The sequence below is a fragment of the Rhinatrema bivittatum genome, chromosome 2 (genome assembly GCF_901001135.1).
Source record: "Rhinatrema bivittatum chromosome 2, aRhiBiv1.1, whole genome shotgun sequence".
In the NCBI taxonomy this organism is placed as follows: Eukaryota; Metazoa; Chordata; class Amphibia; order Gymnophiona; family Rhinatrematidae; genus Rhinatrema; species Rhinatrema bivittatum.
In genome coordinates this window covers 40,583,127-40,605,056 of record NC_042616.1, presented here as the reverse complement: position 1 = coordinate 40,605,056, position 21,930 = coordinate 40,583,127, and the positions used below count along the sequence as shown (strand labels likewise).

At 44.7% G+C, this 21,930-nt stretch overlaps 1 protein-coding gene across 2 annotated transcripts; it reads right to left on the bottom strand.

The window, feature by feature from the left end:
* Positions 1–291: 291 nt before the first annotated feature.
* Positions 292–21,165, bottom strand: LOC115085900 (zinc finger protein 27-like). Of its 2 annotated transcripts, XM_029592435.1 has the most exons (3): positions 21,028–21,165; positions 20,354–20,480; positions 292–4,490 (listed from the first exon to the last, which is right to left on the bottom strand). In XM_029592435.1, the coding sequence occupies exons 1-3, from the start codon at positions 21,049–21,051 to the stop codon at positions 1,804–1,806; spliced, it is 2,838 nt and encodes a 945-aa protein (XP_029448295.1). In that variant the 5' UTR covers positions 21,052–21,165; the 3' UTR covers positions 292–1,803. The 2 variants fall into 2 exon arrangements, with proteins under 2 accessions (XP_029448295.1, XP_029448296.1); XM_029592436.1 differs by lacking the exons at positions 20,354–20,480; positions 21,028–21,165 and adding an exon at positions 19,528–19,581.
* Between the last annotated feature and the right edge of the window lie 765 nt (positions 21,166–21,930).

Genomic DNA, 21,930 nt, shown 5'->3' with positions numbered 1-21,930 from the left:
GATCTGGAACTGTAGCTAAAGTACTTCCTGTTCCCTGAATAAAACTATAAACTATACTATATGTAGAGCAGAAGGCTCATAAATAAACTGAGCAACCTAGGGGTGGGGTCTTAATGTTGATGGTACAGTAAGATAAAAAAAAAGATTTATGACAGACAACAAAGAGCAGAAGTAAATGGATGTCACTGCAAAGAAAAGAAAAATCAATGGAATGCCTCAAGGATCTGTCTTTGATCTGAACTGGTTCCATATTGCCATAAAATATATTGCAGAGGGTTTACTATGGAAACATTTTATTTTTTTCAGAAAATATTAAGACCTGATGTGGACAAAATGAGGAACCATCTAAAAAGGCTTACAGAGTTGATAATTGCTTTGCAATTAAGATTAAACACAAAAGGGAACCACATTGGTTGCACTATGTAGATGTCCTTAGGATATTTTTCCCTGCTGGCAAATTTAATATATTTCACTATCCTACTTTCTCAAGGAAAAGAAAGCTAATGAGATTGATGTATATGTGTGTCCCCTCACAACTTTTCTGTCTGGTGTCCTATCCATACCAAATTTACAGAACAAGTCGGGGAAAAGAAGATTCTGACAGGGATGTGTGGGGAGGAGTAGGAGGAGGGAATTTATACTTAAATGCATAAGGAAAACAAAGGTTTTCCTTCTAAAAATGATCAAGCAGGGGGACTATTGAAGTAACTGTTGAAGACTTTGAAATGCCTGGTGAAGCCTGCTTCCTCGAAGGAACTGTTGACAATTGAAGAAGACTGACATTAAGCCCAGCTCCTTATCATTCTGCTACATCAGTTCAGATGTGTGGAAATCTAACTCCCATCAGAGATGGAGTGAGCTAATTTTACTCCACCTCTGACAAAGGGCTACATTTTCAGCTTTAATAAAAAAAAGGAAGTAAGCCAACACACTTCTCTGGAGTAGTTTCTCCAAATGGGTTTGTTTTATGCATACCTCATTCATAAACCAGATTATGCTAGGAGTGATCTAAGTCATATTTTTTGCTAATGCCCTTCTTAGTATTTGCATTGTGCCAAAAAGTTCCTCCTCTGGAGTTTTTAGGGTGAAATCTGCATATTCAACATATCAAAGTTTGTTTAGAAATCAGGCCAGTGGCCCAAACATAGTTGGGACTATTTTTGCATCTTTATGCCATATTTTCTTAGTCTCTGATTGCATCTTTTGGTACTTAAGGATCCTCACTTTTTCTATATGATCCACAGAATAGTCGCTATGTACTGACAGCTCTACCAGCAATGTATTTTTCTGCTTCATCACTATATCAGATTCTCTAGCATTAATCTTAACAGGGAATGTTCTGGGTGATCACAGCTTCTTCATTCTCTTCTGTTAAGTTTTTGCTTCTAGGGCCTTTTGGTTACATCAATGTTATAAGGTTTACACAGTTTGCAATGAATAATCTGCGCCACCTTTTTGTGGCTTTATGTATACAGAACTTCTGACATAAGCCCATTACACTCAGTGATAAGATGTGTAACCATTTCCAGTTCTGTTTTACAGAATTTGCATTTGACTGTTTTACCATTTTTTCTATGCTAGCAATGAACCATCTTGTCTGTATTCCACTGTCCTATGTTGCAATTATCTCTTGGCTTAAGTTCACATCTCCTTAACTATTGCTGCATAAACATTTTGTCTATGTGGGGTTGTTGAAGAAAAGTTTCGTAGTTCCCACTATATTTATGCTTCTGCCAATTATCTCTCCTTGTTTGCTAGTTTGATTCTTTAGAGAGGTTTTTCTCTTCTTTTGCTCATTCTGTTTCACTCCTTGTGAATTTTTTGATGGCTTCTAAGATGACTATTCAGACTGAAACTTTTTCCACATTCAGTACATGTGTAAGGTTTCACTCCTGTGTGAATTCTCTGATGTGTTGTGAGGTGTGATTTCTGATTGAATCTTTTTCCACATTCACTGCATGCAAATGGTTTTACTCCTGTGTGGATTCTCTGGTGGGCTATAAGGTTGCCTTTTTGATTGAAACCTTTATTACACTCAGTACACTGAAATGGTTTCATTCCTATGTGGATTCGTTGATGGAATGTAAGGTGAAGCTTCTGACCAAAACATTTACCACATTCAATACATGTAAAAAGTTTAACTCCAGTGTGAATTATCTGGTGGCTAATGAGCCGTCTCTTCTGCTGGAAATCTTTACCACACTCAGTGCATATATATGGCTTCACTCCTGTATGGATTCTTTGGTGGATTCTAAAGTGGGCCTCTTGATTGAAACATTTACCACAATCAGAACATGTAAATAGTTTTACTTCGGTGTGGGTTGTCTGATGATTTTTGAGGATCTTTTTCAACCTGAAACATTCACCACACTCAATACACTGAAAAGGTTTCACTCCTGTATGAATAGTCTGATGAACTATGAGGTCTTTCTGCTCCCTGAAAACTTTACCACACTCAGAACAAGTAAATGGTTTCAAACCCATATGGATTCTCTGGTGTCTTATCAAGTGATACTTTGAACTGATGCCTTTCCCACACTCACTACATGCAAATGGTTTCACACCTGTGTGAATTATCTGGTGGCGTATTAGCTCCCTCTTCTGATAGAAACCTTGATCACACTCTGTGCATAAAAATGGTTTCATTTTTGTGTGGATTCTCTGGTGAGTTATAAAGTGGGTCTTCTGCTTGAAACCTTTATCACACTCCGTGCATGAAAAAGGTTTCACTCCTGTATGGCTTGCCTGATGATTTGTGAGATTCTTTTTCAACCTGAAGCATTCACCACATACAGTACACTGAAATGGTTTTTCTCCTGTATGAACGGTCTGGTGGACTATGAGGTATTTCTTCTCTCTGAAAGCTTTACCACACTCAGAACATATAAATGGTTTCAGTCCTGTGTGGATTCTCTGGTGTCTAATCAGATTAGTCTTATGCGTGAAGTCTTTCCCACACTCAGTACATATAAATGGTTTTACTCCTGTATGGATTCTCTGGTGACTTGCGAGTTCTTTCCTGTGGCTAAAACTTTTACCACACTCAGTACACTTAAATGATTTCATTCCTGTGTGAATTCTCTGGTGGATTACAAGGCAATGCTTCCAAATAAATCCTTTACTACATTCACTACATGTAAATGGTTTCACTCCTGTGTGGATTATTTGGTGGCGCAGCAAAAGCACCTTACGACTGAAACCTTTCTCACATTCAGTACATGTAAATGACTTTACTCCTGTGTGGATTGTCGGGTGGCTTTTGAGATTCTGCTTGAAACTGAAGTTTACATCATCCTCAATACATTTGAATGACTTCACTCTTCTGTGAATTAACTGATGTTTTACAAGGCCATTCTTCAATCGGAATGTTTTACCACATTCATTACACGTAAAAGGTTTCTCACCTGTGTGGATTGTCCTGTGTCTTACCAGTTGTTCCTTCTGACTGAAACATTTACCGCACTCAGTACATAGAAATGGTTTTAATCCAGTGTGGAATTGTTGGTGGATTTTAAGGTAACTATTCCTGCTGAAGCCTTTACCACATTCAGTACATTTAAATAGTTTCAAGCCTGTGTGGATTTGTTGGTGGCGTTTAAGATAACTATTCAGACTAAAGTATTTACCACATTCAGTACATGTATATGGTTTTACTCCTGTGTGAATTCTCTGATGCACAGTGAGGTGCGATTTCTGTTTGAAACATTTTCCACACTCAGTGCATGCAAATGGCTTTACTCCTGTGTGGATTCGCTGATGGGTTATGAGGTAGCTTTTCTGACTGTAGCCTTTACCACATTCAGTACACTGAAAACGTTTCATTCCTGTGTGGATTGTCTGGTGGCCTATCAGGTGGATCTTTTGACTGAAGACTTTCCCACACTCAGTGCATGTAAATGTTTTCACTTCTCTATGGACTCCCTGATGTCCTGTGAGTTGTGCATTTTGACTGAATCCTTTACCAAATTCATTATATGAACACTGGTTCTCTACTGTGTGGATTTTCTGTTGTTTTCTGCTGTTTATTTCCTGACAGGAATCTTTTCCACACTCAGTACCTGTAAATTGTCTCGTTCCTGTTTGAATTTTCTGTTGTTCCTCTTCTCTCTTCTGACTAAAGGTTTTCTCACAGTCTGTACTTGCAGATGGTCTCTCTTCAGTTTGAAATATTTGCTGTGATTTCAGAGTTATAGGATCCCTGAGGAATATCACACACACATCACATAAACATTTTTCTTCTCTCCTTAGGTTTCTCTGCTCCTTCCCTGTGTGTGTGATATTACTGGCACTTTGCTCGCACAGTGCCAAGTCCCCTACTGAATGTATTTGCTTCCTTTCTGAGATGCATCGATTGCTACAATTTTTTCCCAAGTCAGAAAAGGAAGCAGTAGCAGCTTCTCCTTTTTCTGAAAAACTCTTGCTTCCTTCTGGATCCTCACTGAGCTCCCAGTGGTTGGTCCCCATATTACTGTCCCTGGAATCATCATTTTCTAGGTTAAAAAAAAAAAAGTAAAAAGATTGGACATTATTCAAGGAGAAGGACATTATAACGAGTCAGTAATACAATAACATTTGTTTTTCTTCTTGTGTTTCTGATATTCTCTTGAAGAAGTCACAGTGCAATATGTTTACAAGCATCCTGTCATCATTTTCAAAGCCATTTATGCAGGTAAAAGGCAATTTAATCATATAAATTGGTTCTCTGAGAATTGCCCTTCCTCCATAAGGCTAACAGCGTTGCATTTAGAGGCTTTACTAGGCATATCTATAGATCGGGAGAGGAAAAGAACACATATGGATTGCATTTGCACATTTTGCATATATTAGTTTCCATTAAAATGCCATTACCATCATTTTTAATATTAGAGAAAAACTAATGGGTAAAACTGCAGACGTTGGGACACATTGAAAAATGCTCCTGTGGTGAGCAGTGAGAGAGAGTCACACTGGAGAAGGGAGCAGGGGGACGCACAAGAGGTCAGCCAGCACATTTCAGCTAAAGAGTGGAGGCAAAGGACAGAACCCCAGAGACAAAAGACAATAATTCCGGCTGGCAACTGTTCTAAAATGTATTGATATTGATTGGAGCAATGGCATTGATAGCAGGGATAACATCATCTACCCCTCCACCCTCTCAAATGATCCTTTTTAATGTATTCTTCCCTCCTGACCCGTAGGAGGAGAGCATTTCATGCAGAGTCTGCCTCCTCCTCTGTTGCAGTCCTGCGCATTCAACTTCAGAATGAAGCCAGAGGAGGGGGAAGAGGCAGAGGAAGCAGGACGTGCAAGCAACTGCTTTTCCCAGGTCCTCTTTCCTCTGACCCCGGCTCATCCCTGATGTACGGCTCTGCTCCTCATTCAATGTGGGAGATAATATCAGGGGTGACAGCTTGAGAGTCTGTTCCTGGGGTAAGAACATTGCACTAAGTTTCCCATAATCACTCTGGGTGTGATTCCTCCACATTCAGGGCTTAGAAACATTGCTAGCATGAAGAACTTCAACAAGTTTAGGGAACACAAAATAAAATCAATAAATAGAACAGAAATATTCAAACCCTGACGAGAGGAGTTTGAGGCCCTGCCTGTCTCAGAAAAGTCTTTACTTATCTTTTCAGTCTGTCTCCTTCTACGAATTGCGCAATACATTATCAACCTCATTTCAATATGTGTAAGCCTCATGATCCCTTATAGCAGAAATAAGCTAGCTGGGGGGATGAGCCAGTGGGGATTTGAACAATCCTAAAAGGAGGGCATACTGGCTGCCCAGTCAGGGAAGAAAAATGGCTACGCTATCAGGACTCGGCACCATGGAGACACTGCAAGCTCAGGAGGGAAGGAGCTGCCGGAATACAGTGACATCATTGTAAGCATGAAAACACAGGGAGTAGATCCAAGCAAAGCCTCACATTAGGCAAAGATGGCAGAGGAGTGTGAGGAAAGTTCAAAACTACTAAGGAAATAAACTTAATTGTAATGATGACTGAATTTCCAATTTATAATCCATGATTAATGCGGCAATGGCCAAAGCTCTCAAATAACAGATTTACATATGCAGTAAATATATCATAAAGCAGTCCCCCAATATGGCCATGTTTCACCAAGTGGTTTCTTCGGGAGGGACATCACTGTAACAAGAAAAAGACATTTACAACGTATAAAACATTTTTACTCTCAAAACCCGTACAATGATGCAAAAATAAATAATGTAGCACCATGAACAAGCAAAACAAGGTAAAAGCTAAACAACCCTGAACCCGGGGATTCCTAGTTATCAAGTGAAGACAAGAAACACAGCCTTTCCAATTTTATAGTAAGCCGTGCGATCTCAGGCTGATTGATTTAAGAAAGGACAGAAATGGCGCAAACCAATTACGTGATGAGAGAAACCAATCAAAAAAGTAGTAAAAGACAAAAGGGATTTAACTTACACTAGTGTGTGTGCAGAAAAATGGAGAATACATTCAGAAGAAGCAAGACTATTCGATCTCACAAATCAGACCGGATGGGTGAAGGGAATGTAATAGAAAAATCTAACGTTGTTCTCTCTATAAGAGTTTATCATCTGAATTTCCCCTCCCTTCCCATGAGTGGTGACTGCATCTATGGCCAAAAAGCACAAATCTGAGATCTCATGTCCAGCTGCTTGCCAGTGGGTTACTGGGGTGCATTCTCATTAAGATATTATGTCAATATTTGTACATTCATGTTCTAAGTGCTCATGAAGTTTTGCCAACATAAAGAAATTCGCAGGGACATTGTATCACAAACAACTTGTATTGAACCACAATCAGAGTGAAAGCAAAGGGGATTATTTAGCATGAGCAGTAGGATGAACAAAACAAGATATGGTTGGTGAGAGGGAACATGCGTGTCAATGTCTACATTGTTGATGGCCCAACTTGTCCAATGTAGATGTAACCACTGATGGTAGAACAGAAGAGACAAACAATCCCTCAGACTCTGCCCTCAATAGAATGCAAATCTGGGTTTTTCCCAAAAAAACCTTAGGGGAGCAAGAACCAGCCAATAATGATAATCTTACAAATAAGGCCAACGTGGTTAGAAAACGGAAGGACACAAGTTAATGTGTTAGAGGTGTCTTTAGTTTGTGGTTTATATAAAGTACGTTTGTTTCATCTCTCGACATGGGTTATCCCATTCCAAAAATTGATTCTTCATCAACTATACTTGTTGGATGAAGTCAGAGTAAAATGAACTCATCATAATCTAAAAAACTGGCCCATTGGTACGCTGTCCCATAGAGAACGAGGGTGATGACTAGAATATAACAGAACAGCATTCCGGTCAGTATCCTTTTTGTAAAGTGAAGCTATAAATGTGCTACCCACACCCTTACCACTACCATCTAAAAACTATCTGGCTAATACTCAGATGATATGTGAAATGGAGGTTATAATTGTGAGTGCTCAACCAGTCCATATTGTTGCGACCGTCGCTGCCCGACGTCTTCACTCCGCCCTTTTTATATCTGTGGCGACTCCCTCCGGGTCTGAAGGACGGCTGGCTGCCACGGCGTCTCCCTGCCGGTTCTCTCCGACGTTCCCGGACCGAGATCCGCCATGCTGCCTGAAGCCTAGGGCACGTGCTCTGAGTGAAGTACCAGCAAGGGCACAAACCTCAGGGGCGTCCCCTGAGATGACATCATCCGCTTTCAATATTTAAAGGTCTCTTGATATCGCTAACAAACTGAGTTAGCAAAGACATGATTAGGATTCGCTCCTACTCTATGCTACTCTGCCTCCTCGGACTCACCAGAGGTACCCGCTCCTCGGAGGCCTCGCTGCCTCTTGCTTTTCAGGTTACAGACAGGAAACCGGTGTACGCTCCTCGAGGGCCCTTGTTCCTGACTATCTGCTGTTTTCTTTACTGCCTGGAAGCCATCACTGTCTACAACATTGTGAGTTACCATCTCGCTCTCAGAGCTTTCCCTGGAACCGGGTACTCGCTCCTCGAGGGCCTATCCTTTCCAGCTCCTGAGCCCAACATATGTGAGTGTTGTCATATAAAGTTCTGTTTATGAACTCTGCATACCCTGCCTACTCACTGTCTACAGTTTCTCAACAGCTCAGCCATCCAGGGATCGCTGTTCCAATATCTGAGGGACGTCAGCCCTGCCGGGCACTCCAGCTCACTACTGCCACCTCTGGTGGTTTCAAATACTTGTTTAATAAAAGAACTAGTGTGTGTCTGTCTCCATATACTAAGCCTAGCCGGTGGTCCCTCTCGGGATCTCCCCCTTGGGGCGTGGTCATCTGCCACCGGCCCAAGGATCCACCTAGTACTATCTCCAGCAGTCTATACAACAGATTGCTAACTCTGCATTTGGAACACCACAGAATGCTAACTCCGCCCGTGGAACATAACAGATTGCTCCTCCCACCAGCATAGCGGATTATAATAGATTGTTAACGCCACCCGCGGAATACAACACATATTAAATAAAACAATCTCCATGCCACACCAAATCAGGAAAATATCATCGATGAATCTGAGCCAAGTGGTGATAAAGTGACAAAATGGGGAACTGTATATCCATAATGATTCAAAATGCGAAACGTAGAAGTAGGCAATATCAGGGCTATTGTTGCCCCATTGCCAAGCCCTTTATTTGCAGAAAGAAATGATTTTCAAACGTATTGGAGAAATTACTTACCTGATAATTTCATTTTCCTTAGTGTACACAGATGGACTCAGGATCAGTGGGTTTATGCTTCCCTGCCAGCAGATGGAGATGGAGCAAGCTGACGTCACATTATATATAACCCTGCAGTGACCCCAGCCTGCCAGTATTCTCTTCAAAAGCAACTGTGGACAGACTAGCAAAAAACTTGATTAAAAACAGGTAACCAAGCAGAAACACAGAACTCACATACGATTCTAGGTACCCCAAGCTAGGGACTGGATGGGCACTTACCAATAATCTCTTGGGACCCTGAGCCCCACAGGAGGACTATTGACACACTCATGCGGCAGTCGAGGGCAGGAAGCTGAGTCCATCTGTCTACACTAAAGAAAACAAAATTATCAGGTAAGTAATTTTTCCATTTCCTAGCGGGTAGACAGATGGACTCAGGACCAGTGAGTTGTACCAAAGCTACTCCCCAACAGGGTGAGAGGCTGCCCGCGGTCCAGTCAACACCGCACATGCAAAGGCTACATCCTCCCGGGCCTGCACGTCCAGATGATAAAACCTGGAAAACGTGTGAAAGGAGGACTACGTCACAGCTCGGCAGATATCAACGAGAGACAACAGACTAACCTCTGCCCATGAGCCCTAGTGAAATGAGACCTAACCTGAGTAGGCAATGACTTTCCAGCATCCACATATGTGGCTGTGACTACCTCCTTAATCCAATGAGCTATGGTAGCCTGCGAAGCCGTAGCACCCTGCTTACTCCCGCCATGGAAAACAAACAGGCGATCCATCTTTCAAAAAGGTTCAGAGACCTCCAGATGCTGTACAACAAGTCACTTGACATCCAAGGAGCACAAGAAGCGATATTCCTCCACATCCCTGACCTTATCCAGCAATGGTAAGGAGATGGATAGATTCAAATGAGACTACCTTGGGCAAGAAGGACAGAACAGTACACAGCTGTAGCGCCCCCGGAGTCACCCAAAGGAACGGCTTCCGGCAAGACAAGGCTTGCAGCTCAGAAATTCGACACGCAGAACATATTGCCACCAGGAACACAGTCTTCAAGGTCAACAATCATAAGGAAAGGAAAGGTCAACAATCATAAGGAAAGTGATCAGAATGTAGAGCCCACCAAAAAATCCAGCACCAAATTAAAACTCCACAATGGAACCAGTAACCTCAAGGGAGGCCTAAGAAGCTTCACACCCTTCAAAAAAACAGGCCACATCAGGATGAGATGACAAGGAAACATCATTCACCAGGCCTCTGAAACAGGCAAGAGCCGCAACCTGCACCTTCAAGGAATTAAGGGCCAATCCTTTATTCAACCCATCCTGCAAAAATCCAGAATGAAAGGGATCTTAACTGAACAAGGAAGAACACCCCCCCCCCCCCCCACTCCTCACACTAGGCCTCAAAAACTCTCCAAACCCGCATACAACCCAAGGAAGTGGAGAACTTCGGCGTAAGGTGACAATCACCACAGGGGAATAACCATGCTTTAACAGGCAAGCCCCTCTCAACAGCCAAAGCATAAAACAGAATCAAGTTGGATCCTTGTGAAGAACCGGTCCCTGCTGTAACAGGTCCATGTGTGGCAGAAGACGAAGGGGGGGCCTCCACCAGGAGTTTTCACAGATCTGCATACCACGGACACCTTGGGCCAGTCCAGCACCACCAGGAATACTAGCCCTCCATGGAGCCTTCGATCTTGTGAATTATCCTGCCCAGCAAGGGCCACGGTGGAAAGGTATAAAGCAATCTGTCTTTTGGCCAAACCTGTATGAGAGTGTCTATTCCCAGGGACCACGGATCTCTCCTGTGACTGTAGAATCGAGGAACCTTCGCATTTCGAGAAGTCACCAGCAGGTCTAGGAACGGAAGGCCCTAAACGATCCACAATCAGCTGAATCGCATCGGCTGACAACACCCACTCTCCTGGGTCCAGACTCTCCCTGCTGAGAAAGTCTGCTCTTACGTTGTCTTTTCCTCCAATGTGAGAGGTCGAGATCATCTGAAGATGACCTTCCGCCCATTCCATAAGCTGGTCTATTTCCTGCAACTCCTGCTGATTCTTAGTTCCTCCCTGTCGATTGATATAGGCCACCGTCAAGTTGTCCAACATCACATGAACTGCTTGATCCCACAGCCTGTGGCTGAACTGCAAGTATGCCAGCCGTACCACCCAGGCCTCCAGGCGATTATGTTCCAGTGGGACTCTTTGGCACTCCAACACCCTTGGGCCATTAACTTCAGCCAGTGAGCCCCAACCATGGAGTATCACATCTGTCATGAGCAGCAACCTGGTCGGAAGGACAAGGGAACTCCCTTTCTCAGTTGATCTTCCTGCAACCATCACTGGAGTTGGGAGCAGATTTCCATCAGCAAATGGAACTGAACCGCATAATCCTGAGACTGCGAGATCCAACGAGATAGACAGCGCTGAAGAGGATGCATATGCGACCTTGCCCACGGCACCACTTCCAGGGTAGCCGCCATCAAACAGAGCACCTGTAGATAGGACCACACCATCAGGAATATGGTGTTCATCAACCGTTGCACTTGGAACATCAATTTCTGGATCCAAAATTCCGGTAGAAAGACTCTGTCCTGTCTCCATGTCGAACCAAACCCCCATATACTCCAACAACTGGGATGGCTGTAAATTGCTCTTGGTCAGGTTCACCACCCAACTGAGCTCCTGCAATAAGGAGATCAACTTGTGTGTCACCAGTGGCTACTCTTCCTGAGACTTGGCTCGAATCAGCCAGTCATCCAGATACAGATGCACCAGGATTCCTTCTTTTCGCAAGGCCGCCACTACTACCACCATAACCTTGGAAAATGTTCTGGAAGTGGTAGCAAGACAAAAAGGCAGCACCCAAAACTGATAATGGCGCCCCAACATCGCAAAGCATAGAAAGCGTTGGTGTTCCAATCAGATGGGAATATGAAGGTAAGCCTCTGACAGGTCCAAGGAGGTCAGAAATTCTCCCAACTGCATCGCCATTATCACAGCGTGTAAGGTATCCTTGCAAAAATGAGTCGCCTTCAAATGACGGTTGACCCTCTTGACATCCAGGATGGGTCAAAAGGAGCCCTCCTTCTTGGGCACAAAACAATTAATGGAATATCGCCCCATACTTTCTTAAAATGTGGGCACTGGATTCACAGCCCTCAGCCTGAGGAGCCTCTGAAGCGTAAACTCCACTGCCTGTTTCTTCTGAGGGGAGTGGCAAGGGGACACCATGAACACGTCCTGAGGAATACTGCAAAATTCCAGTGCATACCCTTCATGTATCACCTCCAGGACCCACTGGTCTGACATGATCTCAACCAACCTCCGATAGAAGACAGAGAGAGACGTTCCCTATTTCCTGTTCTGGAAGGTGGGTCGGCAAACCTTCATTGGGCAGCTCGTCCCCGACAGCCCCGAGCCCACTCCTCTTTTGGGCTGCCGGGGACGAAAGGACTGAGACCTACTGAAAAGCAGAGTCTGCTGAAAGGTTGTCCCTCTGTAGGGATGAAAATGCCTGGAACCCAGAAACGCCCCCTCACACCAAAGGGGTGCTGTAACAGCTTCTTATCCTCCAGCAACCGAGGAACCTGAGACTCGCCCCACTTACTTGCCAGTTTCTCCAACTCGTTTCCAAACAAAAGCGAGCCTTTAAAGGACATCTTGGTAAGATTGGCTTTGAAGTCTGCATCAGCCGATCAATTTTGCAACCAGAGTTGATCCCTGGCCGCTATCACCGAAGCCACTCCTCTGGCTGAGGTTCGGGCAAAATCACAGCCTGCATCTGCTTTAAAAAAAAAAAAAAAAATCGGCAGCAGGTTCCATAATCGCTCTGGAATTCCATCCAGATTCATCAACTTCCTGAGAGAGAAGCAGACAAGATCGCGCCACTAGGACGCAACAGGAGGTGATCTGTAAATTCATTGCCACTGCCTCAAAGGCCTGCTTAAGAATAGCCTCAATCCTTCTATCATGTACATCTTTCAAGGCCGCTCCTACCTCTATGAGGATAGTCGTTCGCTTAGAGATGGCACATACCAGAGCATCCACTTTGGGAAAACACAAATACTCTCTCACAGCTGGATCCACGGGGTACAGGCTTTCCAACATCCGACCCCCTTTAAAATTTGCCTCTGGGGCATCCCATTCCAGATTAATCAATTCCTGAATAGCATCCATCACCGGGAAAAAACAAGAGAAGAGGTTTTACGTAAAGAAACCAAAATGGGATTCTTCTTCGGCTCCAACATAGCATCTGAACCAGGGACACCCAGCTGTTTCAAGGTCTGGGAAATTAGGGTTGGCAATTCATCTCTATGAAAGAACCACACCATGGTTCGATACGGTTCCAGTCCTGGAGGAATTTCCCCTTCTTCCAGGGAATCAGGATCAACCTCACCATCAGTGCCATCCGGATTCCTGTCGGGAACACCTGCAGGTAGCTGAGACAAGCCCTGGCTCTTAAGCATAGGACTGGAAGAGTCCGACCAAACAGAAATGGGGGAAGTGGAGGACTGCGCCTGAAGAAAGGTTTGTAAGCCTTGAAAAAATTCCACCCAAGAAAAAGCAGCCGGGTCCAGACCATGCTCAGAAGGAACTGGAGCTGGTCCCACAGAACTGCCCTCGCCAGCGGAGGAGCCAGCAAGGGAGAATAAAGATCTGGCATCCCCCCAGTCAAAGTTATGACCAATCCATCAACAGATTGGGAAGAGCCAGGCTTAGCAAAATCCGAGGAAGACATCTCTCCCTGAGCATCTGAACAGCACTGACACAGGTTAGAAGCCAGGTCAGGCTGAGAAGCCCTAACATGACAGGCAACACAGATAGAAAGACGCTTAGGCGTCTTGCTTACCAGCGCCACCGTGGCGGTTAGCGTGTGTCGGAACGGCTCATGCTCAAAAAGAAATGCGTCCAAAAAATAAGCGCCATGAAGAAGCGCGGCAAGACACACGCACAACCTTTGTGCCAAGTTAAGCGTGTAAAAAAGTTTGTGCGAGTAAAAAGCGTGCCCAAAAACCGTGCGCACAACACATGCGCAGAGCCAATGCACTGCACACACTGACAGCCTATAGAGGGCAGTAGCACACGCACAAGAGCGTAAGAAAATGACCGTCACGGCCTACCATACAGTGTGCAAGAACAAAGCCTAAGCACAGAGCCTAGCCCACAGGGGGGCCACTCAACCTGCCCGGCTGCCCAATTCCCCAACCCCAATGGCAGAGGGAACGAACATTGGTACAGCATTTCGAGAACAGAGACTGAAGGAAGTCCTGAAACCCTTCTGTCTCTGATTGAGGTTAAAACTTTCTTCTCTTTTTTTTTTTTAACCTTACCTAAGCTCAGCGCTTACTGGCTGAGTACAGAGATGGTCTCTGGCTGCAGGGGGAGAGGGCATCTGCTGTCACCGCTGCATTCAGCCTCCTGCACCTGCTGCCTTTCAGCTGAACTAGCAGCTAAGTCCATGCCAGGAAATCCAGCTACTGGACTGAGGCACACCTCTGAGGGACCACGGAAATCATCTCAGGAATTCTCAACTGGGGGAGGGACCTTTAGGTATCACCACAGGAGAGTGAGGCTCTCTTTTCCTGAATTTAGAATTTCAAATTTCTCGTTCCAAAAAGTTTGAAGCAATCCCCATAGGGAGATGCACGTCCACCATCTGCTGGAGACAGAGAATACCGGCAGGCTGGGGGTCACTGCAGGAGTATATATACTGTGACGTCAGTTTGCTCTGTCTCCATCTGCTGGCAGGGGAGCATAAACCCAATGGTTCTGAGTTCATCTTTCTACAAGCTAGAAAAAATAGTATTCTGGGTGCGCCAAACGGGCAAGGCCAACCAAAAAGTCTCTAAGAACATGAATAGAGAGGGTATGCCTATCTAGAGCTGACTGGACTATCAAAATAGACTCTTCCTGAGGAATATTGGAAAATAAAGATTATATAACTAAAGTAACCAAAATGAACCGAGTCAATGGTAATTGAAGGGAATTAATGATAGAGATGAAATGTCCCAAATCGTGAACGGTGCAAGTGATACCAAAAACGCAAAAAAACAGTCCACAAATTTGGACAGGGGTTCCAAAATGGAACCTATTCCAGAAACAATCGGATGACAAGTGTGTGTGTGTGTGTGTGTGTGTGTGGGGGGTAGTGTGAGACAAAGCAAATCCATATTTTACATATGTAGATAATTGGAGTGACTGGATGTTTTTCAATTAAAAAGTCCACCTCCCATGTTGTAGTGAAACTTGAGTCTAAACCCCATTGGACATATGATCTGATGTCTTTCTTTGAGTTGTCAAGGGGGCACTGAAAGAAGGGTCAAGCTAAATGGATAATGATTTCTGCTACGTAATCACACCCAGTCACCAAAACTATCCCGCCCCCTTTGTCTGCTGGTTTAATAACAATAGACCTGTCAGAGGCCAAAAAATGTTTGTTTTATAGATTTTTTTTTATACCGCCTATAATTGGAAAAACTGTGCTAAGTGGTTTATAACAGAATAATAATACAAAACAGATAATGTAAAAACAATCAATGAAAAAAAAAATCATATAGCAACACATAAGCCATTCATTATGCACAAAAAAGAAACCGGAAATTAGGTAAAGGCCAACTTAAAGTAATGGGTTTTCAATTGTTGCCTAAAGATCTTATAATCAGTGACATTTCTAGGGGCCACAGGTAGGGTGTTCCACAGGCTAGGGCTTTAAACCGAGAAGGCTCCGGCATGAATAGTTTGCAAATGACTCCTTTTTACGGGTGGAACAGTCAATAGACCTTTGTCAGCTGAATATACCTTAACTAGTTTATTGGCCAGATGAGCTGGGCTATCTGAATGATGGGCTTTGAATGCTATGGTCATCAGCTTGAACTGGGTCCTGTACATAAATGGAAAGCCAGTGGAGTTGCTGTAGCACAGGAGAAATATACTCTCTGACCGATGGGAAGCAATTAAAACATGCAGCAGCATTATGCAGCAGTTGGAGGATCCTCCACCATATTCTGCAGCAAACCAACATATAGGGAACTGCAATAATCTTCACCACCTTCACGGAGCGGAAGGATGGAGGGCTGCCATCTCCAAAAAAAACAAAACAGGGGTGGGTAAGAGTATGGGGCAGGGGTGTGGCCTGCTTGTTACAGCGGTTGCTACCCCTAATTGAGCTGGACGTTCACTTGGATGCAGATCCGGCGCTGCTCTCTACATTGGTGGTGGGGTGGAGGGGAATTAGGGCTGGAGGGTACTGGAAGCCAATAGTAACAGGTGGGAGAGAGAAAAAAAAAAAAAGGATAAAGTGCGTAGCTTGCTGGGCAGACTGGATAGGCCGTTTGGTCTTCTTCTGCCGTCACTTCTATGTTTCTATCTAAAACAGACAAGATAAACACTGACACGGTTTTAAGCCCTTGTGCTGTGGGGTGTGGTTGATGCAACTTAGTAGGCAAAGCTACGCTGACAGCTGGTGGACACGCCCTACTGGGACTATCAGGAGCTTCACCAGCCCCGTTCCCCTTGAGTTCCAGGGGCCGGCAGGACTTAGGCGAATGTACCTTGAGGCGCATACAGAGAGTCCAGACGCAGGCAGAAGTTGGGGTAGGCAGCAAGCAGAGAGAAACCAGGTCTAGGCCAAGGGGGTCAGGACGGGTAACGAGCAGAATGAGGTCTAGGTCTGTAGCAGAGGTCAGTACCAGGCAGCAGGCAAGAGAGTGGTCGAGGTCCGTAGCAGAGGTCAGTACTGGAAAAGTAGGCCACGACAAACAAGACAGCAGGGCTCAAGGCAGGGCAGGACGGACCAGACAAGGCAAGAGACCGGGAGGATAGGAGTGAGGCAGGTACAGACACGACAGGAGCAGGGCACAAATAAGGCAGACAGGGCCGGGACCAGGACAAAGGCAGAGAGAGAGACAAGGAGAACGAGGAAACAGAAGAGCAACACGTGCTGCAGGCAAGGCAAGAGGACCTGTTGCTGAGGCAACGTGTCAGTACAGGGCTCATACTGAAATAGCCCGGTAGGGCCGATGTCATGAGGGAGCGCTGGGCAGGAGTTTCCACTGTGGGGGCCTTCACAGAAAGTGCAGGTGTGCAGGTGGACGCCTATGGGGACTGGTGGTGGTGGAGTTCTGATGGCGGTGTGCAAGCCGCGAAGAAGCTTGCTAGCGTCCTGGGGTGAGTGCTGCCCATCGTGGGACAGCCCCGTTACCAGCCGTTAGAAACACCTAACGCACGCAATAAACCCCTATCACACGAGAAAAAAGGCCTTTTCGCGTGTGATAGGATGCAAATGACCGGAAGGGGAGGAGTCAGGGCAGGGAGAAGGAAAGGAGTCGGCTGCAGCACCACTGCCGGCGATAATGTGAGGAACATTCTCGCCGGCAGTAGCACAGCGAATAGCACCACCTTTTACGGTGGCCCTATTTGTGTGAAAGGCTGCAGCCGGCCGCACTGCGGCCAGCGAAATCGCACCACCGCGGTGCAAACGGCTGCGGCCTTTCGCAGGCCTGCCCCCCCCCCACACCTTTGCCCCGCCCCCTTTTTTGCGGGATTCATCATTCCGCGAGAAATGATGAATCCTGCCCTTAGAGAGTTACCCCAATCAAAATGCAATAAAATGTAATCAAATAAAGCAATACAGTATCAGTGCTATGATTAGCCCTGAAGCCGCACTGATTGGGATGTAAAAGATAATTATTCTGGACAAATGCAGTACACTGTGAGAAGAAAGACTTCTCTAAAAGTTTAGCAAGAGTTGGAAGATTCCAAATTGGTCTTTATTTTATTTATTTATATTCCATCTTTTCAGGTCGATCAGAGCGGTTTACAGGATAAAAACACACATTATAAAATATACAACACGTAATAAAAAAAAAAAGAATATACAAAACAAACAAAAGAATTGACCTTCGAGTAAAATGCTTTGCTGATAAAGAGAAAATAAATCACAAAAGAAACTTTTAATCTCAAGAGCACTTTTCAACAACCATGGTTTTAACTCACGTTTAAAGGATGTAAACTCAAATTAATCTCAGGTTTTCAGGCATTTCAGTCCATTATTTGGGGCCAGTGACAGAGATTGCTCCATCACGAACTTCGCCTAAGTGGGCAGAACTTAATGCTGGAACATTTAATAAGCCTTTAGTGGAAGAGCTTAGCATTCTAACAGAAGAAATGGACAGATTAGCTTTTTTTTTTTAAACAGGGGTCACCATGGCTTGTTTGTAAAAATCTGAAAGATTCAGTAGACCAGTAAGCAAATTTGAAAAAATATACAGTGAACCAATCAGAATACCAGCTGAGCAACAGTCAAGAGAACAACATGAGGACTGGAGGGATTTGAGGAACATTTCAACCCCAACATTACTAGCCTAATCAAACAGGGACTAGCAAAGGGCCGTGGCACCCAACATGGCAGGATTGTCCATGGAGGGAGCAGCTTGAGCAGTTTTATCCTGGCAATATGAGGCAAATGACTCCTTATCTCTGTTAAGCTTATTCACGGTACTTTTAGACGGCTGAGACAGACTGTTAACGACAGCAAATAATTCACGAGGATGATTAAGCAAGGACTGTAAGCAGAAGGTATAGAGTGTACGCTTACAGGAGTCAAAAAGCGAATGATGACAAGCTTGAGCTGATTTATAAATGAGCCTCGGAGGACGCTGACATTTGAGAACGCCATTGTCGACCATCTTGTTGCATAACTCTGTTTTCTCAAATTAGATGTAAAACACAGGACAGCTTTAGAGTCCTTCCAAGGGCCTACTCTATTAAGAACAGTAGTCATGGTGTTGTTAAAGGAACATGCAGCCTGATTAACATCAGCAATATCCAGCTTAGTCTGAGGAGGTAACGCGGCCCATTCAGAAACAGACTTATCCAAGTCAACTTCCCTCTGAAAGCACTTAGGGATATTCTCTTCAATCAGGAACCACGTCAAACAACTGACACGGATTGAGAAAGAGAGCATATAGTGATCAGACTACAATACAGGGGCAACAGAGGGTCCTGCCACAGACTCGGGGACCCATCTCAGATCTAATATGTGCCCTTCCTGATGGGCAGGGTGGTAACTAGCTGGTGCGTATCAAATGAGGTCGGGGGGGAGGGGGGGGGGAAACAAACCTCATCGACACAAGATTAAGAAAAACTCCCTTCATGAATATTGAAATCCCTGTGAACAATCGAGTCGGTATATTGGAGGTAGGGAGGTAAACTCCGTAATAAGAACAGGATTGATGCTGCGAGAGCCCGCGGGAGGGGCGATATAGCAAGCACAAAACCCAAGAACCAACTTTAACAATAAGGTTTTTTCAACCGCCAACTAAGACCTCAGGTAACACAGCTTCTCTAAGTTTATGAAGATAATGAGCATAGCCAGGAGAGAGAGCACAGTTGTTGCAGCAGGACACTATCAGCAGCAGAGAGCTGACCAGACAGGAGCAGGAGCAATGTGGCACCAATGACTAGCGCAGGAGGACCCTGTTGATGAGGCTCTGACCAGTTGCAGAGGACGTCCTTCTGTTGATATCGAGCTTTATGAAAGACTAATAACATGTTAAACCCTTGGTACTGGGATCCCCCAGTACCATGGGACCTGAATGTTGTCCCGCATCAACTGCTCGAAGCCACATTTTGAGCCATTAGGATCAGCTTCTCTTAAATACTTAACATGGATGATAAGGTTTTCTGGTGGAGGTAACATCAGCCAGAAGAATCAGCAAACTCCAAGCCCTGGTTCACTGTCCACCATATATGAAATTCTCACATACTATGGTGGTGCTTTGCACTCACTCGAGGTTCTCCCAGAAGTCATATCAACTTTCTATATCAGTCAATCCATCATATTGCTTACCTTCTTTCAGAGGCCATTTGTGCATGAAGGAGAGAAAGCCCTTCATACTTTCAACTGCAAACGAGTCTTAGTCTACTATAGGAAAAATAAAACTTAGCTGCATTATCAAGACTTTGCGGCCTTACAGTCCTAACAGACTTGGCATAACAGTCACCAAACATACATTGTCCAACTGAACAGCAGACTGCATTCAGCCCTGCCAAACAGTCACAGGTCTGCAAGTTACTGTCTCAGTCAAAGCTCATCAAGTTAGAGCTATGGCCTCTTCTGTTGATCTTCTGCAAGAGCTGCAACTTGGTCATCAGTTTACACCATGTCCCATTACTGTCTGGAGAATCTCTCAAGGACTGACAGTAAATCGGGGCAAACAATTTTGCATAGTCTATTTACCCAGTAGTCTATTCTCCACAGTGGGGTCCGGGTTGTCTACTAACTAGGTAAATGCTCCACTAGAGTCATCAGCTTAGGACTCCCCACATTATAGCTAATTCAGGCCTGTTTTATTTATGGAAAAAGCAAGTTTGCTTACCATACATGGTGTTTTCTGAAGGTAACAGGGCAAATTAAGTGCACTAAATGCCCACCCGCCTACCTGAAGAGCACTGAAATCAACTGAGGAGATTTATGAAGGCAACGTCCAGGAGGGAATTTTTGCACATGCTCAGTAAAGCGAAAAGCTCTACAAAGTAGGAGATATGAGTTTGTTTGATGTAGCCATATGATGTAAGCCGCATGTCATGGTTAATTCATCCTAATAACTACAGAAAACACTGTTTATTGTTTAGCAATCTTGCTCTACTAATCAAAATGTAAAATTATCCCTTACCAAGTGAACTCAGCATCTCATAATTCTCCTTCATCACATCCATGTAAAACACCTTCTGCCATTCTTCTAAATCCTGCCACTCCTCCTGGGAGAAATACACAGTGATGTCATCAAATGTTACTGGGATCTGAAACACAAATCAGAAACACAGTCAGCACTTTCTGCATTGTGTCCATCAGGGAATCTAACAGCACTGGGGCTCAGCAGAGCAGAGGGAGAGGTTTCTGGCTGTAAATAATTCAGTCACATAAACCACAGTCCTCGAGCAGAATTACAGCAACTGGAAACCATTTACACACAGAACCTGGGACATAAAATCTCACTTTGTTGTTGCGGAGGAGATGGACCCTTGGGCCGAGGTGGGGATGACGCTACCCGTAGGAGGGTTCTGTGTGTATATAATCCACAATCACATAACACATAGTCCCAGAGCAGGATTATAGCAACTGGAAACCAGTTATACACAGAACCTGGGTCACAAAATATCACTTTGTTGGATTCCTGAGCTCTCTCCTTCCGCTCAGATGAGTCCCAGAGTTAACTTCCTGTGCCCTAGGTCTGCTCAGGATCCTATTAAAAGTCAGGGCTGACTGCAGTGTCCCTGGCCAGAAAGCTGCAGCAGCGTTTGTAGAAGAGGACAGGAAACTGGAGAAGTTGGGGGCACATTCTCTTACCTCAGCAGAAGCTCCTGCAGGCATTTTCCTCTCTGTTATTGCTGCTTTCAGGACTAGAAATGAACTGGGGGCTCTTTCTCGGACTGGGGAAGAGCTGAGGGTTTGCGTCTTGCAGTGCAGCTTGGGGAGGGGGGGGCTGTCACAGGGGCAGGAGGAGGGGGAGAGAAAGGTAAAAGCTGAAATTTGGGAAGGGAGACAAGCAAAAACTCAGCGTCTCGCTGTTCCTCTCCAGCGCAAGTCCTGCCAGGCATCAGAAACTGAAGACCTCACCTAGAAGAGGGCGGAGCTTTTCACTGAGCACAGACTGGTGACGCTTTGGTGATGCTGTCTTTGAAGGCAGCAAGCAGAAGCCTGAGAAACTACTGGAGCAGCTGGAGACGCACAGCACTGCAGGACATACATTGAAAACTGCTGTATTGCAGGAGCTAGAGGTGAACTTGCAGCTGCAGGGCTAACAATGCCCTAGGCTGCCTTGCAGAGAGGCAGGAGGTGACCCTCAGCATCAGGCTTCTTAAAGCGTCAGTAGTCTGCATTAGAGCCCCCTTTACCTGCATAATAGTTCATCAGCTCATCTAAGTGCTTTTTGAAATTCAGCACACAATTTCTTAACACACATGATAAACTAAGTATGTAAAACACTGCCAATGAATTAAACTAATGGCATGCAAATTACTGTAGTTGTAAGCTGTAGTTGTAAACAGTGTCCTGCACACACTGCCATACAGTAGTACATGCATAGGTTTGCTGCACCGGATGCTGTGCACATAAATCTTAACCTTTGCACACAAAAAGGAATGTGGGTGGTTCTATTTGCTTAAATTGTGATTTCCTGTGCACAAATTCTCTTTTTTGTGTGCTGCATAACTAACATACAGAAAGATCTGTGTCCATACAATTTTTTAG

Bases quoted from the DNA above. Each gene is read 5' to 3' on its own strand.
- LOC115085900 (XM_029592435.1), bottom strand. From the start codon at position 21,051: ATGCCTGCAGGAGCTTCTGCTGAG. The intron at 20,481-21,027 runs GTAAGAGAATGT...TTTGTGTTTCAG, and splicing joins CTGCAGGAGCTTCTGCTGAG to ATCCCAGTAACATTTGATGA. The intron at 4,491-20,353 runs GTAAGGGATAAT...TTTTTAACCTAG, and splicing joins TGAGATGCTGAGTTCACTTG to AAAATGATGATTCCAGGGAC.